This window comes from Eptesicus fuscus, chromosome 5, assembly GCF_027574615.1.
Source record: "Eptesicus fuscus isolate TK198812 chromosome 5, DD_ASM_mEF_20220401, whole genome shotgun sequence".
Lineage (NCBI taxonomy): Eukaryota > Metazoa > Chordata > Mammalia > Chiroptera > Vespertilionidae > Eptesicus > Eptesicus fuscus.
In genome coordinates, this window is record NC_072477.1 from 50,378,221 (window position 1) to 50,401,727 (window position 23,507).

The window sequence follows — 23,507 nt, forward strand, 5'->3', positions numbered from 1 at the left end:
AAAATAAGGAAATATGTGTTGGATGACATATTCCTTATATGACTTCTCTGGTCCGAATTAAAAAAAATTTTTTTTTGTCAAGCCATTGAGGGTAGAATATTATATACTTTAGCAGCATATTTTATATGAATAAACAGTAATAGATGTTTCATTTATAATTTACCCTAAAAATTGAAAACACTTTGATTTTCCTGAGTCCTTGGCAAAAAAAAAAAAAAAAGGTTTTTACAATTTTTAAAAGTATTCCTGTTTCCTTTCTCCTGGGCACCCTCACAGTTTAGAACGGTGTGTGTCTTATGACCAATTTTTACATCCACAGGCGAACAGACAGCACTGAGCCAATATTCAACAACTGAGCCAATATGGCGACTGAAAAGAAATACCCATTGTCTATAAAGTTGCTCAAACTTAAAGTTTCTTGACAGTGTTATAAATGCAATATCAATTTGATTCTCTGTTCATACAAAAGTATGAATTTCTATATCATTAATAATATTGATTGGTTAATGTCATGACAGTGATAAAATTTAGAATTTAAAAAATACATAGGATCCCATTTTTACAACATAATTCTGATATATTATCATGCCTTCTCCTTTGTCTGCAAAACTTTTGTGGGGTACAGTTCATTGACATGATGAAACCAAGGCACAGAATACAGTAAGTGTTTATAAACAGAAGCACTTTGTGCCAATTTTAGAAACATTTAGAGAGGAGATCATAAAGCCTGAAAAGTACTCACATCCTATTATAATTAATGAACAATTAATTGTGCAATAAACAGACTATTAACCACCATTTCATTATTAAATATATGGCTATCACTATACAGACTGTGGATAATTGAAAAATATTTTTCAGTATTAAAACCTGGTATAACTGTGTGGTCAATGTAGATATTGTGTCTTGCATTATCTACATAATTGTCTCTAGTTTCCATTTTAATTTGCAATCTATATGGCAGTTATCAATTTTTAAACTGTTCTCATTATATAAGTGGTGTTTTTCCTCCCCCAAATGTTAAGTCCCTGTCCCCTATAAAAGACAGAAGATTTACAAGAGGTGTGGTGAAGGCTTGATGGGGGGGAAGGGTGTGGGGTGGAGGGGATCAACAATGGGGTTGGGGAAGGGGATATCTGTAATACTTTCAACATTAAGGATAAATTTTTAAGAAAGAAATGCATAGACAACAATAATAAAATCCAAATATGGACTCCAAGGTTAAATTCTAATCTATCAGGACATTCTCTTAATTTAGGGTGAGGAGCAACACATTTCTGTGACAATTCATTAGTTTTTTAATTTAAAAAAATCACCATGACATTTTCAAAATAGCAAGGTCTTGGCCAGAGCATCAAGCATTGAAGGAAAATTCTTTTCATTCATAAAATGAAGGGGATAAAGCCTTTCCAAATCAGGGAGGGAGGGAAGGATATCCCATTGAATTTAGAGAAGTGGAATAAAGTGGTAAAAATTATATTTAATACTAGAGGCCCAGTGCATGAAATTTGTGCACGGGGGCGGGGGGGGGGGGGAGGGGGTCTCCTCAGCCCAGCGTGCACCCTCTCCATCTGGGACATCCCTCTCACAATCTGGGACTGCTGGCTCCTAACTGCTCACCTGCCTGCCTGATCACCCCTAACTTCCCCCCCTGCCAGCCTGATCACCCCTAACCACCTCTGCCTGCTGGCCCGATTGCCCCTAACTGCCCCCCCTGCCAGCCTGGTCACCCCTAACTGCCCCCCCTCCTGCCGTCCTGGTCACCCCCTACTGCCCCCCTCTGCTGACCTGGTCGCCCCCAACTCTACCCCCTGCCAGCCTGGTCGCCCCACACAGGCTGCTGTTCAGTCATTTGGTTGTCCCTCACTAACCCCCCTGCCAGTCTGGTTGCCCCACGTAGCCTGCTGTTCTGTCGTTACTGTGACAGAGTCCCGGACAGTTTGCATATTCCTCTATTATTAGTATAGATTTTTAAAGATAGTGTTTTCAAGACTCAAAGTAAACATTTAGACCCATGAAAACACATTTCTTGGCACATGCACGCCATGAATAGAACAATCCCAAATGCCACAACACCCTGGCTACGGAGGTCTTGAGCTCCCAGACCCACTGGCAAAACCACCTTTGAGGTCCTTGTCCCAACTCCCTTCACATGGGAGCTTCCAGCTTCTGCATCTGTTGGATTTGTTTCTGTAGCTGGTCCTTGTCCAGTTTCATCTTGGCTTCAAGAACTTGCCTGAGGGATCCTATGCTTTCATAGATGGCTGTAAACCCTTTAAGAGGTAAATTCACAAGAGTTAATATTAAAAAACAATGCTGAAAAAAATTAAAAAAATAAAAAACAATGCTGTATCAAATTCTACAGCACACTAGTATAGTCATAGTTGATTTGGGCAAACATTATCAGTAGATGCTAAAACTGCTGGAGTAAAACTTTTATGGGAAACAGGATAGTTACATAGTTTCACAGTATCTCCCTACAGAGTACTTTTTAAAAATATTTTTTTATTGATTTTAGAGCGGGAGAGATAGAAACATCAATGATGAGAATCACTGATTGGCTGCCTCTTGCACACCCCACACCAGAGATCAAGCCCGCAACAAGACCATGTGACCTGACTAGAATCAAACCATATCCTCCTGGTTCATAGGTCAACACTCAACTACTGAGCCACACCAGCCAAGCCAAATTACTTTTTAATTATCAAGGGGAAGGGAATTATTACAATGGAGAAATCTGGCAGCTAGACTTTAACCAAGTGATCAAAGCTAACTGCACTGATACTGGGAGAAACCCACATCATGTACCCCCTGATAAGGTACCCTGGGAAGGACACATTCCTCTGTGACATTTCTGTCCAAAACCTACAACCTGAATATAATTGAGAGGAAGAAAACAGACCCAAACTGTGGGACATTCCACAAAATATTGGCCTGTGCTCTTTAATGATGTCAACATCACTGAGGAACTGATCCATATCAAATGAGAGTAAATAAAGAAGCATGATAACTGTGATTCTGAATTAGAACCAAGACCAGGGAAGGTTTGCTATAAAGCCAACAATGGTTAAAGTTGAAAATTGAATATTAAAACATATTTCATCAATATTATGTTGTACTATAGTTATTTAAGAGAATGTCTTTGTTCTTATGGTATATAGCTTAACATAATAAAGGAATAACAAAGCATCATAACTTCTGCAATGTACTCCCAAATAATTTAGAAAAAAATTATATTCATACACACACACACACACACACACATACACACACACACACAGAAAGAGATTAAGCAAATTTCCAAAATATTAACAACTAGAGGCCCAGTGCACGAAATTCGTGCACGGGTAGGGTCCTTAGGCCTGGCTGGTGATCAGGGCCAATTGGGGCGATCCGGCAGCCAGCCGGGGCCTTCCTTCATTCCGTGCTGCCCCCTGGTGGTCAGCACACGTCATAGTGAGCAATCAAACACCCAAGGGGACACTTTGCATATTAGCCTTTTATATATATAGATTGGTTAATCCAGATTAAAGGTATATAGAGGTTTTTTTAACTGTTCTTACAGTTTTTCTAAATTTGAAATTAGTCCAAAACAAAAAGATAGAAAATGAAAAATTTCCCCATTGAAAGAGCATTTCATATTATTCTGTATTCCTATTGGTTTTTAAAATAAATGTTTTAAAGGTCTTGTCTTCATTACTAAATTTAGAATTTTCTCTCAGAAAATTTTCTTTATATAGCAATTCATGAAAGACAGGTAAAAATATTACTTATTAAAAATTCTGTTCTATTGAATGGAATGAATATATTACAAATTAAAAGAGTAGGTTATAAATCTGCATGCATAGCATGAGATTTCATATGAAACAGTACATTAATGTATATCCTATATGTATAGAAAGATATTTATAAAATGACCTCTGTGTAAAAGAAGGTACAAGTATTTTTTAAATGTTTTGTGCTTTATGATTTTCCATTAAGAAATGTATTGATTTTGTAAGAAAAAATTTAAATATTTTTAATCTTAAAAAGGTTCATATGCATTTCTTACTAGGTACTAAATGTTAAAAACCTCAATGGTATGTTGATTAAATCATAATAAATTTACTCAGGAAATGATACAAAGTTAAACATAGATGAAACATTCAAATACCATATTCTAATAGCCCAAAAGATCAAGAAAGAATCTTTATTTTTATATTTATAAGTTCCTCGGTTCATAAATTTAATTGTGGCTTCTACTTAAATAAAACAATATACTTTGGTGGCAACAACAAACTTTTTCTTGGGGTATCTAAGTACTTTTATCTCCATGTGGCCAAAATACAACAATTCCATAGAAGGAAATTATAGAATCATGGAATTGGAAGGAGCTAGGAGAAAACTTAGTCCACCTTCTCACATTACAAGGCTGTTTTCTCTTTTCTGACCAGATCAGTGACAAAGAGCCTTCAAGCTCACCAAGCTACCCGTGTCGTTTTAGGACCCATTAACTGAGGGTATAGTTGGTCCTCACTAACAATAGGTTCTGTGACTTTAAACAAAATGACAATAATGAAACTGACTTTTCCATAGGCTAATTGACATAAACAGGAGTTAAGTTCCTAGGGTATCTTATGAACGTTTTAATAAAATGACCTTATTCCAAGACCTGCTGTACTTCTGCCTCAGGTTGAGTTAAAATCTGTCTTCAGGGAGAACCAAGATGGTAGCATAGGTAACCGCCTATATTCGCCACCTCCCACAACCGCATCAAAATCACAACTAAAATACAGAACAACCATCATCCAGAACCACCTAAAAGCTGGCTGAATGGAAGTCCTGCACTAGAGAAGTAAAGAAGAAAGCACATTGAGACCGTCAGGAGGGGGGCAGAGGCGCAGAACTGGCTGGACCAGTACCCACGTGTGTTTTTAATTGGGAGGGAGATCATCTCTGCAGAGACCACCCATGAGGAGTAAGGGGTCCCATCCCCACACCAGACCCACAGCCCAGGCTCCCAGAGCTGGGAAATGAGGTCCCCATAACTATGGGCTCTAAAAATCAGTAGTAATTGGGACTCTGTGGCATGGAGACTGCTGGAGACCCAGCTGTTCCTCTTAAAGGCTGGCCACATGAAGGAACTTACAAAGTACTGCTTACTCTGAGCTCCAGGGTGAGGCTCTGGGGGACACAGACACATACAAGGAGAAACTGGATTGTCTGGCATCAGAGCTGGAACTCAGGGCGGCTTTCTCCCAGACGGAGGTGCTTGCAAGGGTCATTGTTCCTATAATGGGGCCTCCCCAGTGGCAGGGCTGACTGGCAGCCATTTCTGTTTGCTCCGCTCAGGTGATTCCTTGAGACCCTGCTCCATCCAATTTACAGCCTCACTCAACTTGTGGACAGTGGCTTTTGCTATGAATGGCCTGTCCTTGCTCAGGCTACAGACTTTGCTAAAATCTCTCAAACAAGTTGCAGCTGGGTCAGGGAGCCCCAAACCTATCAATAAGAGGCCCAAGACCCAGCATTAGCACCAGCCTGCCTTGCTTAACACTTCTAAACCTGATACAAATAGGAGGAATCTGCAGATCTCTCTGTAGCTCCTGCTGGGTGGCCCCAGGCAATGGCTGACTTTGCACCTTCCTGGAGACCCAAGAGCCAGTATACCCATTGGTCAGTGTCAGATCATACTAGATTATAACTCTACCCATCCATGAGTGACACACTCAAGGGGCAGACTCAGTGAGCACCAAAGCCCCAGTGAAGCAAGCCCTGCTCCATAGGGGTGTCTCTTGCATAGCAGCTCTCCCCCTGTAGTTGCAGCTGGTCCCCACAGCCAATTTGGCCTGGAGATCAATTCCTCCCAATGATACCAACAGCAATCAAGCCTCAACTACAACACAACTGTGCACACAGGCCACAAAAGGGCACACCTAGAGTGCCCAGCTCAGGTGACTGGGGAGGCTAACCCACTGGGCCCTATAGGACACCTACAACACAAATCCACTCTACCAACTCAAGGAGACATAGAAGCTCTACCCAATACATAGAAACAAACACAGGGAAGTAGTCAAAATGCAGAGACAAAGAAACATGCCACAAATGAAAGAAATGGAAGAAAGCAAGCTCCTGGATATAGAGTTCAAGACCATGGTTATAGGTTACTCAAGAATCTTCTTGTGGCCTCCAAGGGACTTAGTGAGACCTTCAAGGATCTTAGTGAGAATGCCAAAATAATGGAAAAGGACCAGTCAGAAATTAAGCATACACTGATGAAATAAAGAATAATATACAGGGATTCAAGAGTAGAGTAGAAGATCCTGAGAATCAAATCAAGTATTTGAAATATGAGGAAGCAAAAAACACCCAATCAGAAGAGCAAAAAGAATAAAAAAATATGAAGATAGTGTAAGGAGTCTCTGGGACAACTTCAAGCATACCAACATTCTCATTATGGAGTTGCCAGAAGAAGAGAGAAAGATACTAAAAACCTATTTGAAAAAATGACAGAAAACTTCCCCTACCTGATGAAAGAAATAGGCAAGCACAAAGTCCCAAACAAGAGGAACCCAAAGAGGACCACACCAAGAAACATCATAATTAAAATTCCAAGGGCTAAAGACAAAGAGAGAATCTTAAAAGCAGCAAGAGAAAAGCAGTTAGTTACCTACAAGGGAGTGCCAATACGACTGTCAGCTGATTTCTCAACAGAAATTATGCAGGCCAGAAGGGAGTGGCAAGAAATATTCAACATGATAAATAGCAAGGACCTACAACCAAGATTACTCTACCCAGCAAAGCCATCATTTAGAATTGAATGTCATATAAAGAGCTTCACAGACATAAAAAAATAAAAATAAATAAGCTAAAGGAGTTCATCACCACCAAACCAGTATTACATGAAATGCTGAAGGGTATTCTTTAAGAAGAGGAAGAAGAGGAAGAAAAAGATAAAAAATATAAACAATAAAAAGGCAATAAATACATATCTATCAACAATTGAACCTAAAAATCAAAATAAACGAATAAGAAATCTAATGAACACAATAAACTGGTGAATAAAATAAAATCAGAGGCATGGAAATGGAGCAGACTGATGATTCTCAAAGGGAAGGGCAGTGGGGGTATGAGAAGAGATTAACCAAAGATCTTATATGCATGTATGCATTACCTAAGGACACAGACAATAGAGTGGTGAAGGCCTGGGACAGGGCGGGAACTGAGTGGAGGGAGGCAATAGGGGGGCTGGGAAAGAGGGACATCTGTAATGCTCTCAACAATAAAGATTTTTTTTTAATAAAAAAATAAATAAAATCTGTCTTCGGGTCACTTCCACTTACTGGTTCCAGTTCTGTATTCCTGACTCGGCGTGTAAATCTAATTCCTCCTTTTATGTCAGCCCTTAGAACTTGAAATCAGCTCTAACATTTTCTCCTAAACAAGTGTGAATTAATGGGCCCTGTTGACTTCCAAGTAGAGGAAAACAACTCATTACCATGATGGTCCTACTAGCAGTATACAATAAAGCCTTCAAAAGCCCCTCAAAGATATGTGCTTATTTATGAGACCTAGTGACCTTGGCTATGAACAGAAAGGAATCTGTACACAGCACTAAAAAGAAGTGCACATCAATTGTAAGCTAAGCAATCTTCATTTTGTTTGCTTGTCCCTCATGGTGGCTCTCTGTGTACTTGGTATTAAAATGATGTTTTAGTTGAATACAGCATAGCTTCTCAGAAAATCACCTAAGGCCATTTCACTGTTCTTGCCATTAGCCAGGGTCATAGGCAGTTGTAGGGAATACTAATTAATTGGTTCCTAGATCAAATAGAAAATAAACCATAGGAGCTGTTTTCAGCCTACCAGCATCAACTTCTGCTTTCATTTCCTTCATGTCCTCCGTCATCTGCAACTCCAGCTTGCTGATTCGCCCATGCACCTTCTCTTCTTCTTGTTTTGTTCTCTGCCCTTCCATATGCTTCTTCTGACTCTCTTCTATTTTGTCGAGTCTGGCTGACATCTGGCTGAGCTTCTTCTCCATGTCCCTTTCACTGGCTCCCTGGGATCCATGATAAGAATTGCACCAGATTACTCCAAAAAGAAAGTCTGTATGGCACTGGCATCAACTATAATGTCTTTTAACAACAATCTGCAGGGAACGGAATCGCAAAGGTTGCTCGTTGGTCACCCTAAGATCCATGATTTCTTTTTTAACAGATTGCCAATTTACAGCTGGGTATAAGGTCACCCAGAATACAGATGACATTTTCTACTGTCTCCTGAGTTTGGGGTAGCCATATGATTAAGTTGTGGCCGATGAGATGCAAGTTCAAGTGTATATGGCAGTTTCCAGGAAAAGTTAAAAGACAGCTGAGGCATGTCCTTCTTTCCCCTCTTCCTGGAATTCAGACAATGACTGGAGCTCCAGCAACCTTCCTGAACTATGAGGACAGGGGTCACTCTCTAGGATTGGCAATTATGCCAGGAGGATCCTGAGACTCTGAGGACTGACAAGCTACCACACTAGCCCAGACATCTATGTGAAAGAGAAATAAACATCTATCTTATTAAACCCCATTATCCTGGGGTTTACTGTTAGCTATTAGACCAATCCTCATGTAAAAATAAGTGATCCAAAGACCCAGAGCCTACAAATGTATTAGCATGAATCTAAGTAAATCAATCAGTAGATCTGATAAAAATATGGAGGACACCTAAAGAAATATGTGATATGGTAAATATTCCCTTCCCTTCCCTTCTCTTCCTTTCCCTTCCCTTCCCTTCCCTTCCCTTCCCTTCCCTTCCCTTCCCTTCCCTTCCCTTCCCTTCTCTTTCTTTCCCTTCCCTTCCCACCATGCTTCATTTTTATGGGAATCTGTCTGCAGGCGAGCTCTGGAGGCCAGGACCACAAACTCCAAGCTGAAAGTGGGTGTGCTATGGCATGACAAAGTTCTCAAAATGCTGTTCAATGCAGAGTCTGCAATTCAACAGCTGGGCTTTCAGAGAGCAGAGCTAGAGATGCAAACTGCACCAGTCACTTCTGCTCCATCAACGTTCGACAGGAGGAAGCAGTGCAAGAAAAGAGAAGGGAGAGGGAGATGCTTAGGCTAAATGACCAAACCCAAAAAGCTGCCTGCCAAGCACCGGTTTCAGAGTTTACTGATTTTGAATCCTATCTATGCAAGGCTTTCTCAGTATGGTGTTTGAGCAGTTCTGCACACCTGAGTCCTCTGGAAGAGTGGGGCAAAAGGACAAGGAAGCTGGAAAAGAAAACAGTGGATTCTCTTTACATGTTGCACCATGACATCTCATACTGCAGTTACAGTGTGACAGAGGGGCCTGGAGGGAGAAATCTAGTCAAGACTGGTTATACCCAGGCATGAAATTAAAACAAGCTAGGTTGAAGTCTGTAATTGTTTGATTTAGAAAAGCAGATGGACAATTTGGTTCATTAAGGTCTTCACTTAAATTCATCTTAGCTGAAGCTATTAAAGTTTTCTACTTAGCCTTTGTTAACCAAAACAAATCAGAGTGCTCCATCTCTTTATGACAAAGAACCAATATGAACCATGAAATGGATTCTAAGGCAAGCATTGGAACAGCCTAATGTGGTGCTAAATGAAGCGATGATAAATTACTAGGTATTACTCAAACATTGCAGACCCAGAGCAAATGACCATGTTATTGCTAAACATCAATACCTACACTGTTTTCCTTAACAACCAAGGAGAGCTGATCGATTTTCTGTAAAAGTTCTTTTTCTATCCGTTCCTGTTCCTGATGCAACCAATTCCGAGCAGATAAAATCTGGTTACTGAGTTCCTCAATTGTACCTTTAAATCTAAAATAAAAGAATCAGCAAGTTAGATGTAAAACAATTCAAACAATCTCAGTCTCCGATTATCAAATTTCTCATAAATATGTCAGCATTAAACTGAGCCCACTCAGAATTACATGCTTACCTTTTCTTAGACTTGCATTTAGCACTGTTTTGGGAAGGGGTTTGAGGAAGATGTTATAACAGAAAAGCACCTGACAATACTTCCTACTCATGAGGAGCTGACAGTGTGGGCATGGAGGTGTCAGAGTCACACAAAGCCACAACGGGTGCTAATCTTTGCAGTTCAGAGGGTCCCCCAGGGCTCCTGGCTCAGAGGACACTGTCCTGGAACCCCTCCTAACTCCCCTATTTCTCTGGGCTCTTCCTCATTCTCCATTTTATCTCCCAGAACTGGAGCCTGGCTCCCTTTTTCTTTAATAGTCTCCAAATTTCTCTTGCCTCCACACAGATGTTTTCTAATTTAAATAAAAAAGAAAACTGAAATAAAAAACATAACCCAATCCTCTAGTCCTCTAGTCCTCTCCCTTTCCAAATACCTTAAAACAGTGGTCAGCAAACCGCGGCTCGCAAGCCACATGTGGCTCTTTGGCCCCTTGAGTGTGGCTCTTCCACAAAATACCACAGCCTGGGCGAGTCTATTTTGAAGAAGTGGTGTTAGAAGAAATTTAAATTTTAAAAATTTGGCTCTCAAAAGAAATTTCAGTCGTTGTACTGTTGATATTTGGCTCTGTTGACTAATAAGTTTGCTGACCACTGCCTTAAAATAACACTTCATACTTGCTGTTTTCCTTAATTACTTTATTATTATTTTATTATGAAATGTAATGAAAATACAAAGAAATATATGTGACAAAAGAATCTAAATGATAACAAAATAAATACCCACTGTGATAAAAACCCCTAATTATATGCAGTCTGTTTGCCTCTTCTTCCCTATTAAGAAACCCTCAAATGTAAACTGGTTACATGGCTGCCTAGCCAGAGACTACATTTCCCAGCCTTCTTTGCAGTTAGGTGTGGTCATATGACTAAGGTGGATAATTGGACACATGTAGAAGTGGTAAGTACAACTTCCTAGTCATTAAAAACAAAGCTCTTTGGCCTTATCTGGGCAGGAAGCCAAGCCAGCAGCTCCACCTATCTGACCAGGAAGACTGACCACAGAACACAGCAGCTTTACAGAATTTATTTATTCTAACAGTTTTTTGGTGCAGTCTTTAGAGTTTTCTATATATAAGATCATGTCATCTGCAAATAGGGATAATTTTACCTCTTTTTCTCTGATTTGAATGTCTTTTGTTTCTTTTTCTTGCCTAATTTCTCTGGCTAGGACTTCCAGTACCATGATAAACAGAAGTGGTGAGAGTGGGCACCCTTGTCTTGTTTTTTATCTTAGAGGAAACACTTTTAGGTTTTCATCATTGAGTATGATGTTAGCTGTGGGCTTGGGATATATGGCCTTTATTATGTTGAAGTACATTCCTTCTATACCCCATCTGTTAAGAGTCTTTATTATGAAAAGATGTTGAAATGCTTCTTCTGCATCTATTGAGATGATCATGATTTTTATCCAACATAATGCGGTATATCATGTTGACTGATTAGTGTATATTGAACCATCCTTGCATACCAGGGATACATCCTATTTAATCATAGTATATGATCCTTTTTATGTACTCTTTAATTTGGTTTGCTAGTATTTTGTTGAGAATTTTTGCATTTATGTTTATCAGGGATATTTTATATGTGGCTTTGGCATCAGGGTAATGCTGGCCTCATAAAATGAGTTCGGAAGTGTTCCCTCCTCTTCAATTTTTTGAATGAGTTTGAAAATGATTGCCATTAATCATTCTTTAAATATCTGGCAGACTTCACCCATGAAGCCATTTGGTTCTAGGCTTTTATTTGTAAGGAGGTTTTTGGTTACTGATTCAATTTTCTTCCTTATTACTGGTCTGTTCAGATTTTCTATTTCTTCATAATTCAGTCTTGGTAGGTTGTATGCTTCTAGAAATTCATAGATTTTTTTCCCCCCTAGGATATCCAGTTTGTTGGCATATGATATTTCATAATAGTTTCTTATGATCCTTTGCATTTCTGTGGTATCAGCTGTAATGCCTCCTCTTTCATTTATAATTTATTTATTTGAGTCCTCTTTCTTTTTTTCTTAGTTAGCCTAGCTAAAGTTTTATCTATTTGGTTTATCTTTCAAACAAACCAACTATTAATTTTGCTTATTTTTCCCATTGTTTTTCTATTCTGTATTTCATTTATTTCTAGTTTAAGCTTTATTGTTTCTTCCCTTCTACTATCTTTGAGATTAGTTTGTTATTCTTTTTCTAATTCCTTGAAGTATAAAGTTTGGTTGCTTATTTGAGATCTTTCCTTTCTCATAATGCAGACATTTACCTCTGTAAATTTTCCTCACAGAACTGCTTTTGCTGCACCCCATACATTTTAGTGTGTTGTGTTTCCATTTTTATTTTTTTTCAAGATTTTAAAATTTCCCTTTTGATCTTCTTTGACATATTGGTTTTTCAGGAATGGGTTGTTTAACTTCCAATGTTCCTCCTGTTATTGATGTCTAATTTTACACTATTATGGTAAAAAAAAAAAAAAGATACCTGGTTTTATTTCAATCTTTAATTTGTTAAGACTTATTTTGTGGCCTAATAATATATGCTCTATCCTAGAGAATGTTGTGTGCACTTAAGAAGAACGTGTATGCCCTGACCGGTTTGGCTCAGTGGATAGAGCTTGGGCCTGCAGACTGAAGGGTCCCAGGGTTCGATTCCAGTCAAGGGCATGTACCCTGGTTGCAGGCACATCCCCAGTAGGGGGTGTGCAGGAGGCAACTGGTCGATGTTTCTCTCTCATCGATGTTTCTGGCTTTCCATCCCTCTCCCTTTCTCTCTGTAAAAAATCCATAAAATATATATTTTTTAAAAAAAGAAGAAGAAGAATGTGTATTCTGCAGCTGTTGGATAGAATGTTCTGTATGTCTGTTAGGTCTCTAGTTGGGCAGAACTGCTGTCCACGCTCTGAAGGAGTGGAGACCACCAGCTGGGCTCCCTGTCCATGTAGGGCTACTTGATGGGCTGCATAGTCCTAACTGAGCTCTGCAATTACCTCTGGTTGGGAGGGGTTGCAGGCTGTGTTCCCTGGCAGGGCGGTGCTGCTGGCTGGACTCTATGATCGGGCAGAGCGGCAGGCTGGGCTCCACAACTGTACCTGATCAGGTGGGGCCCCAAGCTGTGTTCCCCAGCTCCACGTTCAGGCAGGGCTACAGGCTGGGATACATGATCAGACAGGGCCTCAGGCTATGCTCCACAATTTAGCAGGCTGCTGGCTGTGCCCCACAGTTGACTGAGGTCACTAGCCAGGCTCCCTGGTCAGGCGTGGCCACCAGCTGTACCTAGCAGTTATGTGGAGCTGGAAACTGTGCTCTGGGGTCAGGAGGAGTTGTTGTCTGGGCTCCCCAGTCAGGTAGAGCTGCAGGCCATGTTCTGCTTTTGGGCAGGGTTGTTGGCTGGGTTCCGGGCCCGGGCAAGGCTGTGCTCAACAATCAGGTGGGGCCATAAGCTGGGCTCCAAAGCTGCCTAGGGTCACTGTTCAGGCTCCCTGGTTAGGTGTGGTCAGAGGTTATAGCAATTATTATATTTCGTAGAAGTTCTAATTGGTTGTTTAAATTCTGATTGGTTAGTTTTGATCATCTCGTATCCCTTAATCATACTTTCAAAATATGCGTGTGAATACTCATAAATACATACACACATGAATTCTTATTCTATCCAATAATTCCTATACATGCAGTATTCAGAAGCCTGATTCTGGTGTGGTTTTTTTTTGTTGTTGTTGTTGTTTCTTCTGACTCAATCAGTTGTGTGGCTTTTCCCTTGTGTTGTTGCACAATATTTGATTGTAAATTCATGTTTCTTGGGACTTCCTTTGTCTGTGGGAAGATTTGAAGACTGAAGATTTGCATTTGCTTCTGCCAGGAATCTCAGGGTCATTCTAAGACGGTTACAGAGACATATGTGATGATACCATAGTTCCTGTGGTTTTCTAGCCCTCTGGGTAATGGGAACTACCATTCTAAATCTATATAAAGCTTGTGTTAAGATCCTGATACTCAAGACTAGCTTTTACTCCTCTACCCAGAGGCAAGAATAGACAGGAAGTTTCCTTGTGACCTCTGTGGATTTTTCCTAGTTCATCCAGCAGGGGTTCACCTTTTGGGTCTCCAATACGTCCCCTACCCCACAGAGGCCCCAGGCTGTGCCTGCTTGCCTCTGTGAATAGCCTTGTGTGTACACTTCTAGACTGCAAGTTGTAGGAAGGAAAATAAAGATGTTCATGTCTGTAAAATACTAACAGGTTTCTTTTGTTCCTGTGTGATCAAAGAAAGAGGACTGGGGAGATCTTTCTGTACTTGGCCAGCTTATAGAATCTATGAGAAATGGTGACATAACTCAACAATTATTTAAATACAGGCAATGAGAGGAAAATGTGGTTTCACAGGTAAATTCCTGTTAATTTGGCAACAATCCTGAAATAGCATTAAACATGGAGGCACTGAGATGTGAAGATCCAGAGAATGTTTAATTTAAATTTTCCACAAGCCTCTAACAAATTTCCATACTGTAGTCATCTTTTAAAAATGTATTGTCAAATATATACATAGTATACACACACATACATGCACACACACAAGGACACACACACACAGACATACACTGAATGGTCAGATTATTATGATCTCTAAACGCATAATGATCTGGCCACTCAGTGTATATCCTATATAATAAAAGGCCAATATGCAAATTGTCCCCTTGACCAGGAGTTCGACCAGCAGGCAGGCCGGCCAACCTCCCATGTCCCCTCCCCCTGGCCAGGCTGGCCGGACCCCACCCATACACGAATTCATGCACCGGGCCTCTAATACACACACACACACACACACACACACACACACACACACACACACTGAGTGGCCAGATTATTATGTGTTCAGAGATCATAATAATCTGGCCACTCCGTGTATATAGTCAATGCTGGCTCTGCTTTGGCAGGAAAATGTGAGGTCAGGAAGCTTCACGATGGGAAAAGGTGTACGGTTTTGTGACTGAGCAGAAGATGAGCTTCACTGCAGGCAAGCACCGTCTAAGGGTCACTATAACAAAATGTGGGAGTGTAACAAACTATAGGGCACCGACTAGATAGCGCAGGATCACCCTGGGGCAGGCCTCTCCCGCCTACACTGCTGAAACGGTGCCCCTAACTGATGTCTCCATCTCTGCTTTGGCCCCTTGTGACCCATTTCCAACTGCAATCAAGGCCACTGAAAAAAATTATGTACATATCACTTTATCTGCTTAAAATCTTCCAGTGGCTCCTTATTGCTCAGTGATGGAAAGTCCCGGCCGTGGTCTACAAGGCCCGGCCAGCTGGCCCGCCTCCTCTCCAGCCTCGCGTCTCTGTTCCCGCCACCTTGGCCATCTGGCAGTTTCTATATGCCACATGTCTCCCAAGATAGGCTCTTCCATCCTGCATGTTCTCACCTCTCTCTTTACCCAGTGAATTCCGCTCATTCTTCATCTCTTACTCCAAACATCGCCTCCTCAGGAAGGCCCCACACCCAGGCCTCTGTCACTCACTCTCATAGCACCACTATATTAGCTTCTGGCGGCTGCTGTGACAAGTGCCCACAAACTTGGTGGCTAAAAACAACACGTTCATTTTCTGATAGTGCTGAGGGCCAGAGGTCTGAAATCAGTTTCACTGGACTAAAGTCGAGGTGTGAGCAGAGGTGGTTCCTTCTGGGGGCTCCGAGGGGAGAATCATTTTCTTGCCTGTTTCAGCTTCCATTGCGTGTGGCCCCTTCCTCCACCGTCAAGGCCCATGACTCCAATCTTGGCTTCCAGGTCACATGGTCTTCTCTCTGACTCTGACCTTCCTGCCCCCTCTCATAGGGACTCTAAGGGTGACATCGGGTTCACCCAAATAATTTTCCCATTTTAAAATCTTAACCACATGTCAAAGTCCCTTTTTGCCATGCAAGGTGCCCTATTCACAAGGGTTACATGGTGACCTTTGGGGGACCATTATTCAGCCTACCACACCGTGTCCCTTTCCTCCAAAGCACTTATCACCGTTAGCAATGATATAGCAAGTGCTTGTTGTGGTCATTATTTAATCCATGCTCATCAACACCCTAGACCAGTGGTCGGCAAACTCACTAATCAACAGAGCCAAATATCAACAGTACAACGATTGCAATTTCTTTTGAGAGCCAAATTTTTAAACTTAAACTTCTTCTAACGCCACTTGTTCAAAACAGACTCGCCCAGGCCATGGTATTTTGTGGAAGAGCCACACTCAAGGGGCCAAAGAGCCGCATGTGGCTCGCAAGCCGTAGTTTGCTGACCACGGCCCTAGACTATCAGCTACACAAGGACAAGAATCATCTGTTTCGCTTCATTACTGATCCTCAGCACCTTGGCCAGTGCTCAACTATGAATGGATGGATGATTATCCAACCAAGAAAACAAAAAGGAGGCAGGTGAAGCGACAGCATGCTGCACAGATACTTTTCCTTTCAACTTCCAGTACTGTTGTCACTTTGTTTATGCAATAAATAAGTAAGAGGGGGAAACTGTAGTATTGAATAAGTTCATAAAGAACTCCTACCATTAGAAATAAAATGTTTATAAGTTGATTACTTACTTAGTATCCAAGAGCTGAAGCTGGTGGTTACTATCTCTGTGGGACATCTTCAGTTTGGTGCTTTGCTCGGATATTGACAAGTCCACTTTGTTCAAAAGCTGAGAAATCTGGAAAAGAGACTTTGCGTGGAATATCACATCGAGCCTTTTCAGAGGTCATTCCAGAAACCATTTTGTAAGCTATATTCCAGACAAATGGCATGAAGATTCAGTCTAATTTAATACAGTCGTTTAGGACTTCACCTCATCTCTCCACTTCCGTTTTCTTTCATGTGCCCCATGAAAAAGCAAGACCAGCAGCACTGCCAAAATGTTCCCTGTGTGCTGAGCACTGAGCTTACAGATCTCTGATGAGCAAGCCCAGTTTCTGCCCAGGAACACTACTGCCACCTGCTGGCACAAAATATAGTGACTTTTATCCTGAAATTTCTACCAGGAACGTAGCTGCTAGTCACAGAGAATGGAATTCTTATCACTTACAAAATCCATTAAGGTCCCAGATTTACCTCTGTATTGTTTAGTTACCAGAAAACATAATTTGTAACTATGCATCCCTCCTACTCCTTTCTCCTACTGCCTACCCATTTCCCTTGTCTTTTCACTACCATTTAACATAAAACGAGTGCTATAGGAAATGTCTTAATTTTCTGCAATGGTCCTTAAAGATTCATGAAACAAGTATTTTTCAGATCCAGAACAAAGAAAAAATATATCTCCTTTTATGGATTTCTATATGTATTACACTTGGCTTGGCTATCAGAAAGCTTCATATTTCCTTAGCATTTATTTTCTGATGTAATAATTTTATCCTCACTCATTCTGTGATAAAAGGATGGGACTTGTCATTTTATTCTTCTTCTCGTGGTTTTATAATGTCTGTGCTTTTCACATACGCAGATATACCTACTTATTGGATGTAGTTAGGACACAAGTCTTGTTAATCCAATAAGTTGACCAGATGCCCCACTTCCCTGGCATAGTCCCCCTTTAAGTGAAGAAGAGCAAGCAGAGCACACACTGTGGGGAAGTCCCAGAAAGACAGGCCCCATTATGGCAAAGGGAAAGTTGTAAACGGCCAAAAAGCAAACTGTTAAATGCCAAGAATTTTGCTCTTTGAAATGAACTTGTAAATTTCAAGGTGGAATACTGAAAATCCACTAGCCGGCCTATCCTCCAGCTTTGCCCTAATTTCTTCCCACATACAGACTATGGATGCACCAGCACATGCGATGAGTCCTGGTAAATGTAGCAACCTTTTCCCAAACCCCAAATTGGGACGACCGGCATGTAAAAGAATGCTGATCACTTACCTGTGCGAGAGGTAGTTTTGGAGTTATAATTTGGAATGCAGTAATTGTTTTCAGAATAAAGGGAGAGAATCTTTGGAATTAGGACTGTACCGAAAAATCCCGGTGATTTGGTTGCCCTACTCATGAAGCGCCACTCCAGTGACGCAGGAAGAAGCAGAGAAAAGAGATAATGCTTATGCCGGGTGCCCGAGCTAGTTTCCCCTATAAAAGATAGGCCTCACCATGGTACTCTTAGCTAAGAACAACGACCCCTTTTAAACGGCTACCTGAAACAGGTCATACCTGTCCCTCTGCGTCCTTGATCTTTGTTTCCAAGATAAGTTTGGCAGCTTGCTGTTCTTTGTTCAGGTGCTGAAGGCCCTCATAGGTTGATTTGTGCTCCGCGGAGAGTCTGGCGATGCTGGCGTCACATCTATCCAGGCAAACAACAAAGCTCATTCTCATTCAAGTTTCAAAACAGGTGCTCGGGCTCCCTTGCACGCTCTACAATGCATGACCCCACTCAAAGGAACCGCGCGATGAGCCCCTCTTTTTAACAGAGGCTCAGATGAATTCAGAGAGCTGCCCTCGCTATGGTTTTTACGTTAAACCACAGGGGTGTGCTTAAAAAGACGCGAGATGTAACCATCAAAGGGCCTAAGGCTTACAATGATCATGACTACAAAACCGTATCTGCAGTGAGGGCCCAATTACAAAACACTACGGAGTGTGCGGATGTGGTCTGTCATCTTCAGAACCACCTCCGCCTTTTCGTGTGTGTGTGTGGGGGGGGGGGGGGGGGGCCTTTGCATTTTGGAGGCAATTTCTACCACATTTGAAATGCTCCTCTTTTTTTTTTTTTTTTAATATATTTTATTGATTCTCCACAGAGAGGAAAGGAGAGGGACAGAGAGCTAGAAACATCAATGAGAGAGAAACATCGACCAGCTGCCTCCTGCACACCCCCCACCGGGGATGTGCCCGCAACCAAGGCACATGCCCTCCACCGGAATCAAACCTGGGACCTTTCAGTCCGCAGACCGACGCTCTATCCAGTGAGCCAAACCGGTTTCGGCTGAAATGCTCCTCTTAACCTCTTAGCAAACCACCTAGAAGGCTGTCTGCTTTGAGGGGGTCCAGGGCCGGGGAAGGCTCTGCAGCTGGTCCACACTGCCAGGGAAGTGGCTCTGCCCCTGGGGCCTTACACCCATTGGCAGTTCCAGTGGTGCTCCAAGTATCGGTGGCAGATACGCTGGGTACCAGCCTCTGTCCATGGGTGACAGACCTAACAGGAGGGTCACAGGATAGATCCCGAGGGTTTTAGAGCAAAGCCATCCCTGTTCCAACACTCTCGGTCCTGCCTGGAGTAGACGCTGCTGGCTTGCTACTGGGCGCTGGTGGAGACTGCATACAGGTGGGCACTGAGCGGCACTCCATCCTCGAGGGGAGGGGTAAGGACAGACACCAAGCCCGCACAGATCGCAAAGGCTATGCAAACTGCATGAGGCCCAACGCCCATGGCATCCAGCCCTGCTACTGTACCAACTCCCTTCAACTCACACCTGCGGCCTCTTGAGGAGTTTCCTGATGCCCAAGTGGACTGAGGGGGGAAAAGTCAGGCCTGATTTACAGATGATCACGCCCAATAGGCTGGCATCTTCTAGAAGGCTGCTGACACTTAGAAGGCTGCTCAGGAGTGGTCCTAAGGGTGTTACAGAAGGGAAACCCTCACAGTGGGCAGAACTTCAAACAGTATATCTGGGAGTTCACTCTGCCTAGAATAAGAGGTGGCCAGACATTTATGGAAATAACTCATGGTGAGAGACTTAGAGAAAAGATATGGGAAGGCTAGTGACAAGAGGAAGCAATCACACGAGTGGGCCACTCAGAGCCAACACGGCCTTTTTGCTCCTTGGGAATGCTCTCTGTACCTCCTCAGGGCAGGAGCCCCCAACTGCACTTCCCGGATTCCCTCACTAGCGTGGCCTATTTAGATCCCACCAGTGGAGGCACATGCAGGATGTGGAAGGTGGAAGAGAAGGGGAAACCCTATTCCGCTCTGCAGCAGGGGGCAGGCAGGCGCCTGGGGGACTGCCAGGGCGGGGAGTGGGGGGGGGGGGGGGCGAGGAGTGCAGCCACTTCCAGGCACACTCCTGAAAACCCCTTACTTCCGTGCCGTAGCCAGCTGAGTCCCTTTCTGTGATTCTCGCACTGCCTATTTTCCTGAAAGCCAGTAAGTTTCCTGCACTTTGCTTCCCCAAAGCTTCCAATGCTTTTGCAAGCTGTGATTTTCTATATGAAATTTTCCTGCTAAAATAGAGTGTTTTCTGATTGCTTGAGTGAACCTTGATGCATATAATCATTAAAATATCACATGAAAGCTTACAAAATATTAACCAACTATCTCTGGATCGTGTGTGGTTATTTTATTTTTCATTCTTTTCTGACGTGCACAACTTGCCTGCAATACACACATGTAATTTTTTTTTTTTGCAGTTTTAAAAATATTTTATTTTGAAATAATTTTAGATTTGCAGAAGAGTTATAAAGATAATACAGAATTTCCCTATACTCTTCATCTAGCTTTCCTTAATGTTTTTATTTACTTATTTTTAGTTTTTAATAAATCTTTATTGTTCAGATTATTACAGTTGTTCCTCTTTCCCCCCCCTCCCCCCATAGCTCCTCTCCACCTGGTTCCCATCCCACCCTCTTCCCTTACCTCCCCCCTCCACTGATCTCATCCATAGGTGTACAATTTTTGTCCAGTCTCTTCCCGCACCCCTCACACCCCTTTACCCCTGAGAGTTGTCAGTCCACTCCCTTTCTATGCCCCTGATTCTATTATATTCACCAGATTATTCTGTACATCATATTTTTAATTCACTTGGTTTTTAGATTCACTTGTTGATAGATATGTATTTGTTGTTCATAATTTTTATCTTTACCTTTTTCTTCTTCTTCCTCTTCTTAGAGAATACTTTTCAGCATTTCATATAATACTGGTTTGGCGGTGATGAACTCCTTTAGCTTTTTCTTATCTGTGAAGCTCTTTAGCTGCCCTTCAATTCTGAATGTCAGCTTGGCTGGGTAGAGTACTCTTGGTTGTAGGTTCTTGCTATTCATCACTTTGACTATTTCTTGCCACTCCCGTCTGGCCTGCATAGTTTCTGTTGAGAAATCAGCTGACAATCGTATGGGTGCTCCCTTGTAGGTAATTAACTGTTTTTCTCTTGCTGCTTTTAATATTCTCTCTTTGTCTTTTGCTCTTGGCATTTTAATTATGCTGTGTCTTGGTGTGGTCCTCTTTGGATTCCTCGTTTGGGGTTCTGTGTGCTTCCTGGACCTGTAAGTCTATTTCTTTCACCAGGTGGGGGAAGTTTTCAGTCATTATTTCTTCAAATAGGTTTTCAGTATCTTGCTCTCTCTCTTCTTCTGGCACCCCCATAATTCTGATGTTGGTACGCTTGAAGTTGTCCCAGAGGCTTCTTACACTATCTTCACATTTTTTGATTCTATTTTCTTTTAGCTTTTCCAGTTGAGTGATTTTTGCTTCTTTGTATTTCAAATCTTTGACTTGATTCTTGCGTTCCTCTAGTTTGTTGTTGGGTGTCTGTATAAAATTTTTTATTTCAGTCAGTGTATATTTAATTTCTAGTTGGTCCTTTTCCATATCCTCAAGGGTCTCTTGCATATCCTTGAGGGTCTCGCTAAATTTATCGGCCTTTTCTAGGAAATTCTTGAAAAACCTTATAACCGTGGTTTTGAACTCTTTGTCCAGTCATTTGTTTTCCTCCATTTCTTTGGTTTGTGATCTGTTTCTTTGTCTCCCCATTTTTGCTGCTTCCCTGAGTTGGTAGGGTAGCTCTGTGTGCTAGTTGTCTTATTTGGGCCAGTGGCTTGGCCTCCCCAGTTACCTGAGGTGGACACTCTTAGTGCACCCCTTTGTGGACTGTGTGTACAGCCTTGTTGTAGTTAAGTCTTGATTGTTGTTGGTATCAATGGGAGGAGTTGACCTCCAGGCCAATTGGCTGTGAGGGTCAGCTGTGTCTACACTGGGAGACAGCCTTATTCGACTAGACTTGCAAAATTGTAAAAGTCTCTGTGCTCAGCTTGGATGGGGCGGAGTTTCAGGGTGGAGCCTACAGCCTTGGCTTCCCATCGGCCCCGCCCTATGAGGTTCCTGAGTCTCAGTGTCCCTCAGTGTCCCCTGGTACTTGCTGCAAGTACCTCTGAGAGAAAGGCGCCCTCGAGTTTCGCCCACTGCCAGACAGTCTAGTCTCTCCCCCAATGAATCTGGAATCCCAGATTCTCGCCCGGAACTAGGGTTCAGTGCAGTCGGAGCTGGGGTTCAGCGCAGTCCGGAGCTTTTGTCTCCTTCCCGCTAGAACAATTCAGCGGCACACTCAACAGTCCGTCCTCTGTGCGCATTCACGTACGCACCTCTGGAGCTCTGCCTTTTGCCGCTCCCCTGAGTTTCTGCCTTACAGCCCAGATTCCCCCAGTATGAGCCTGGGTCCCCAGGGTCTCGCCCGGTACTGGGGTTCAGTGCAGTCGGAGCTGGGGTTCAGCACAGTCTGGAGCTTTTATCTCCTTCCTGCTAGAGAATGCCAGCCAGGCACTCAGCCGCCCGTCCTCTCTGCACACGCACGCCCGTGTCTCCGTACCTCAGTCTTTTACAGCTCCTCTGATTTTCCTTATGGTTTTCTCTTTCCTTCTAGTTGTAGTATTCCAGCCAGCCAGCTTTCCTGTGGTTCTGGATGATGTCCGTTTTGTCCTTTAGTTGTCTTTGAAATTGTTGTGCGAGGCTGCAGTTTAGGTATTTACCTATGCCGCCATCTTGGTTTCTCCCTCCATACATGTAATTTTTATAATCAGAAAAAACATTTCCACAACGCAAATGTTTTGATCAATAGCCATGTACAAAGAATATGTTATAATTTTATGGAATTAGCACTATCCCACCATCTTTGCCTGGGCCCCCATGAAGCAGAAATAGGGCTGGAGTATAAGGAAGTCAGAGCTAGAGACAAGTGGGCTTAGGTCACTGTCATGAAAGGCAGGTCAGGTTCAAGGCAACATAGAGTAAAGTGAAGAGGCTGTGGTTGGAACCCCCAGCCACAATCCATTCATTCACTCAGGAAGTATTTGTAGAATGTCTACTATACCAAATATACCAAATACAGGATGGTGAGAACTTTATCTCTCCAGTACATACACTATAGCAGCCTAGATTTTTAAACTATTATGCCACTGCTACCAAATGTGATTCATTCTATACCTATGTTTTCCTATTATTGATGGGGATGACATTTGACATCTGTTCACTATCCCCCTGATTCAGACAAATACGCTCAGAAGATTGTTTGGGAACTTGCTGAACAAGTCATAAATACTCAGGAAGAACAACCTATGGCCAGTCACACTTTCAGTGAATCAGCAGTCTACAATCATCCTAAAAGCACTGAGGATGTGTTCTTTAAGATGCACATCTGCACTGAGGCCTGAACAAGGTTTATGGGCTATTCCCTAAAAGATGTAGACACCAAAAAGGGTCTCACTTTCTAAATCACATTGACTATTTGCAATAAACTAACGAAAGTTAAATTATATCCCTCCAGAAGCTGGAGAAAATAAAATATCACAGGGCTATACTTTATAAGCCATAAA

The 23,507-nt window shown here is 42.2% G+C and overlaps 1 protein-coding gene across 2 annotated transcripts in view; it reads right to left on the minus strand.

The window, feature by feature from the left end:
* Positions 1–1,819: 1,819 nt before the first annotated feature.
* Positions 1,820–23,507, minus strand: part of FAM81A (family with sequence similarity 81 member A) — a 70,764-nt gene continuing 49,076 nt past the window's right edge. For both annotated transcript variants that reach the window (XM_054715525.1, XM_054715526.1), the window contains 5 exons: positions 18,141–18,270; positions 16,550–16,656; positions 9,688–9,823; positions 7,846–8,041; positions 1,820–2,273 (listed from right to left, as the gene is read on the minus strand). In XM_054715525.1, coding sequence (XP_054571500.1) covers positions 2,149–2,273; positions 7,846–8,041; positions 9,688–9,823; positions 16,550–16,656; positions 18,141–18,270 — 694 coding nt within the window. In that variant the 3' untranslated portion in view covers positions 1,820–2,148. The remainder of the gene's footprint in view (positions 2,274–7,845; positions 8,042–9,687; positions 9,824–16,549; positions 16,657–18,140; positions 18,271–23,507) is intronic.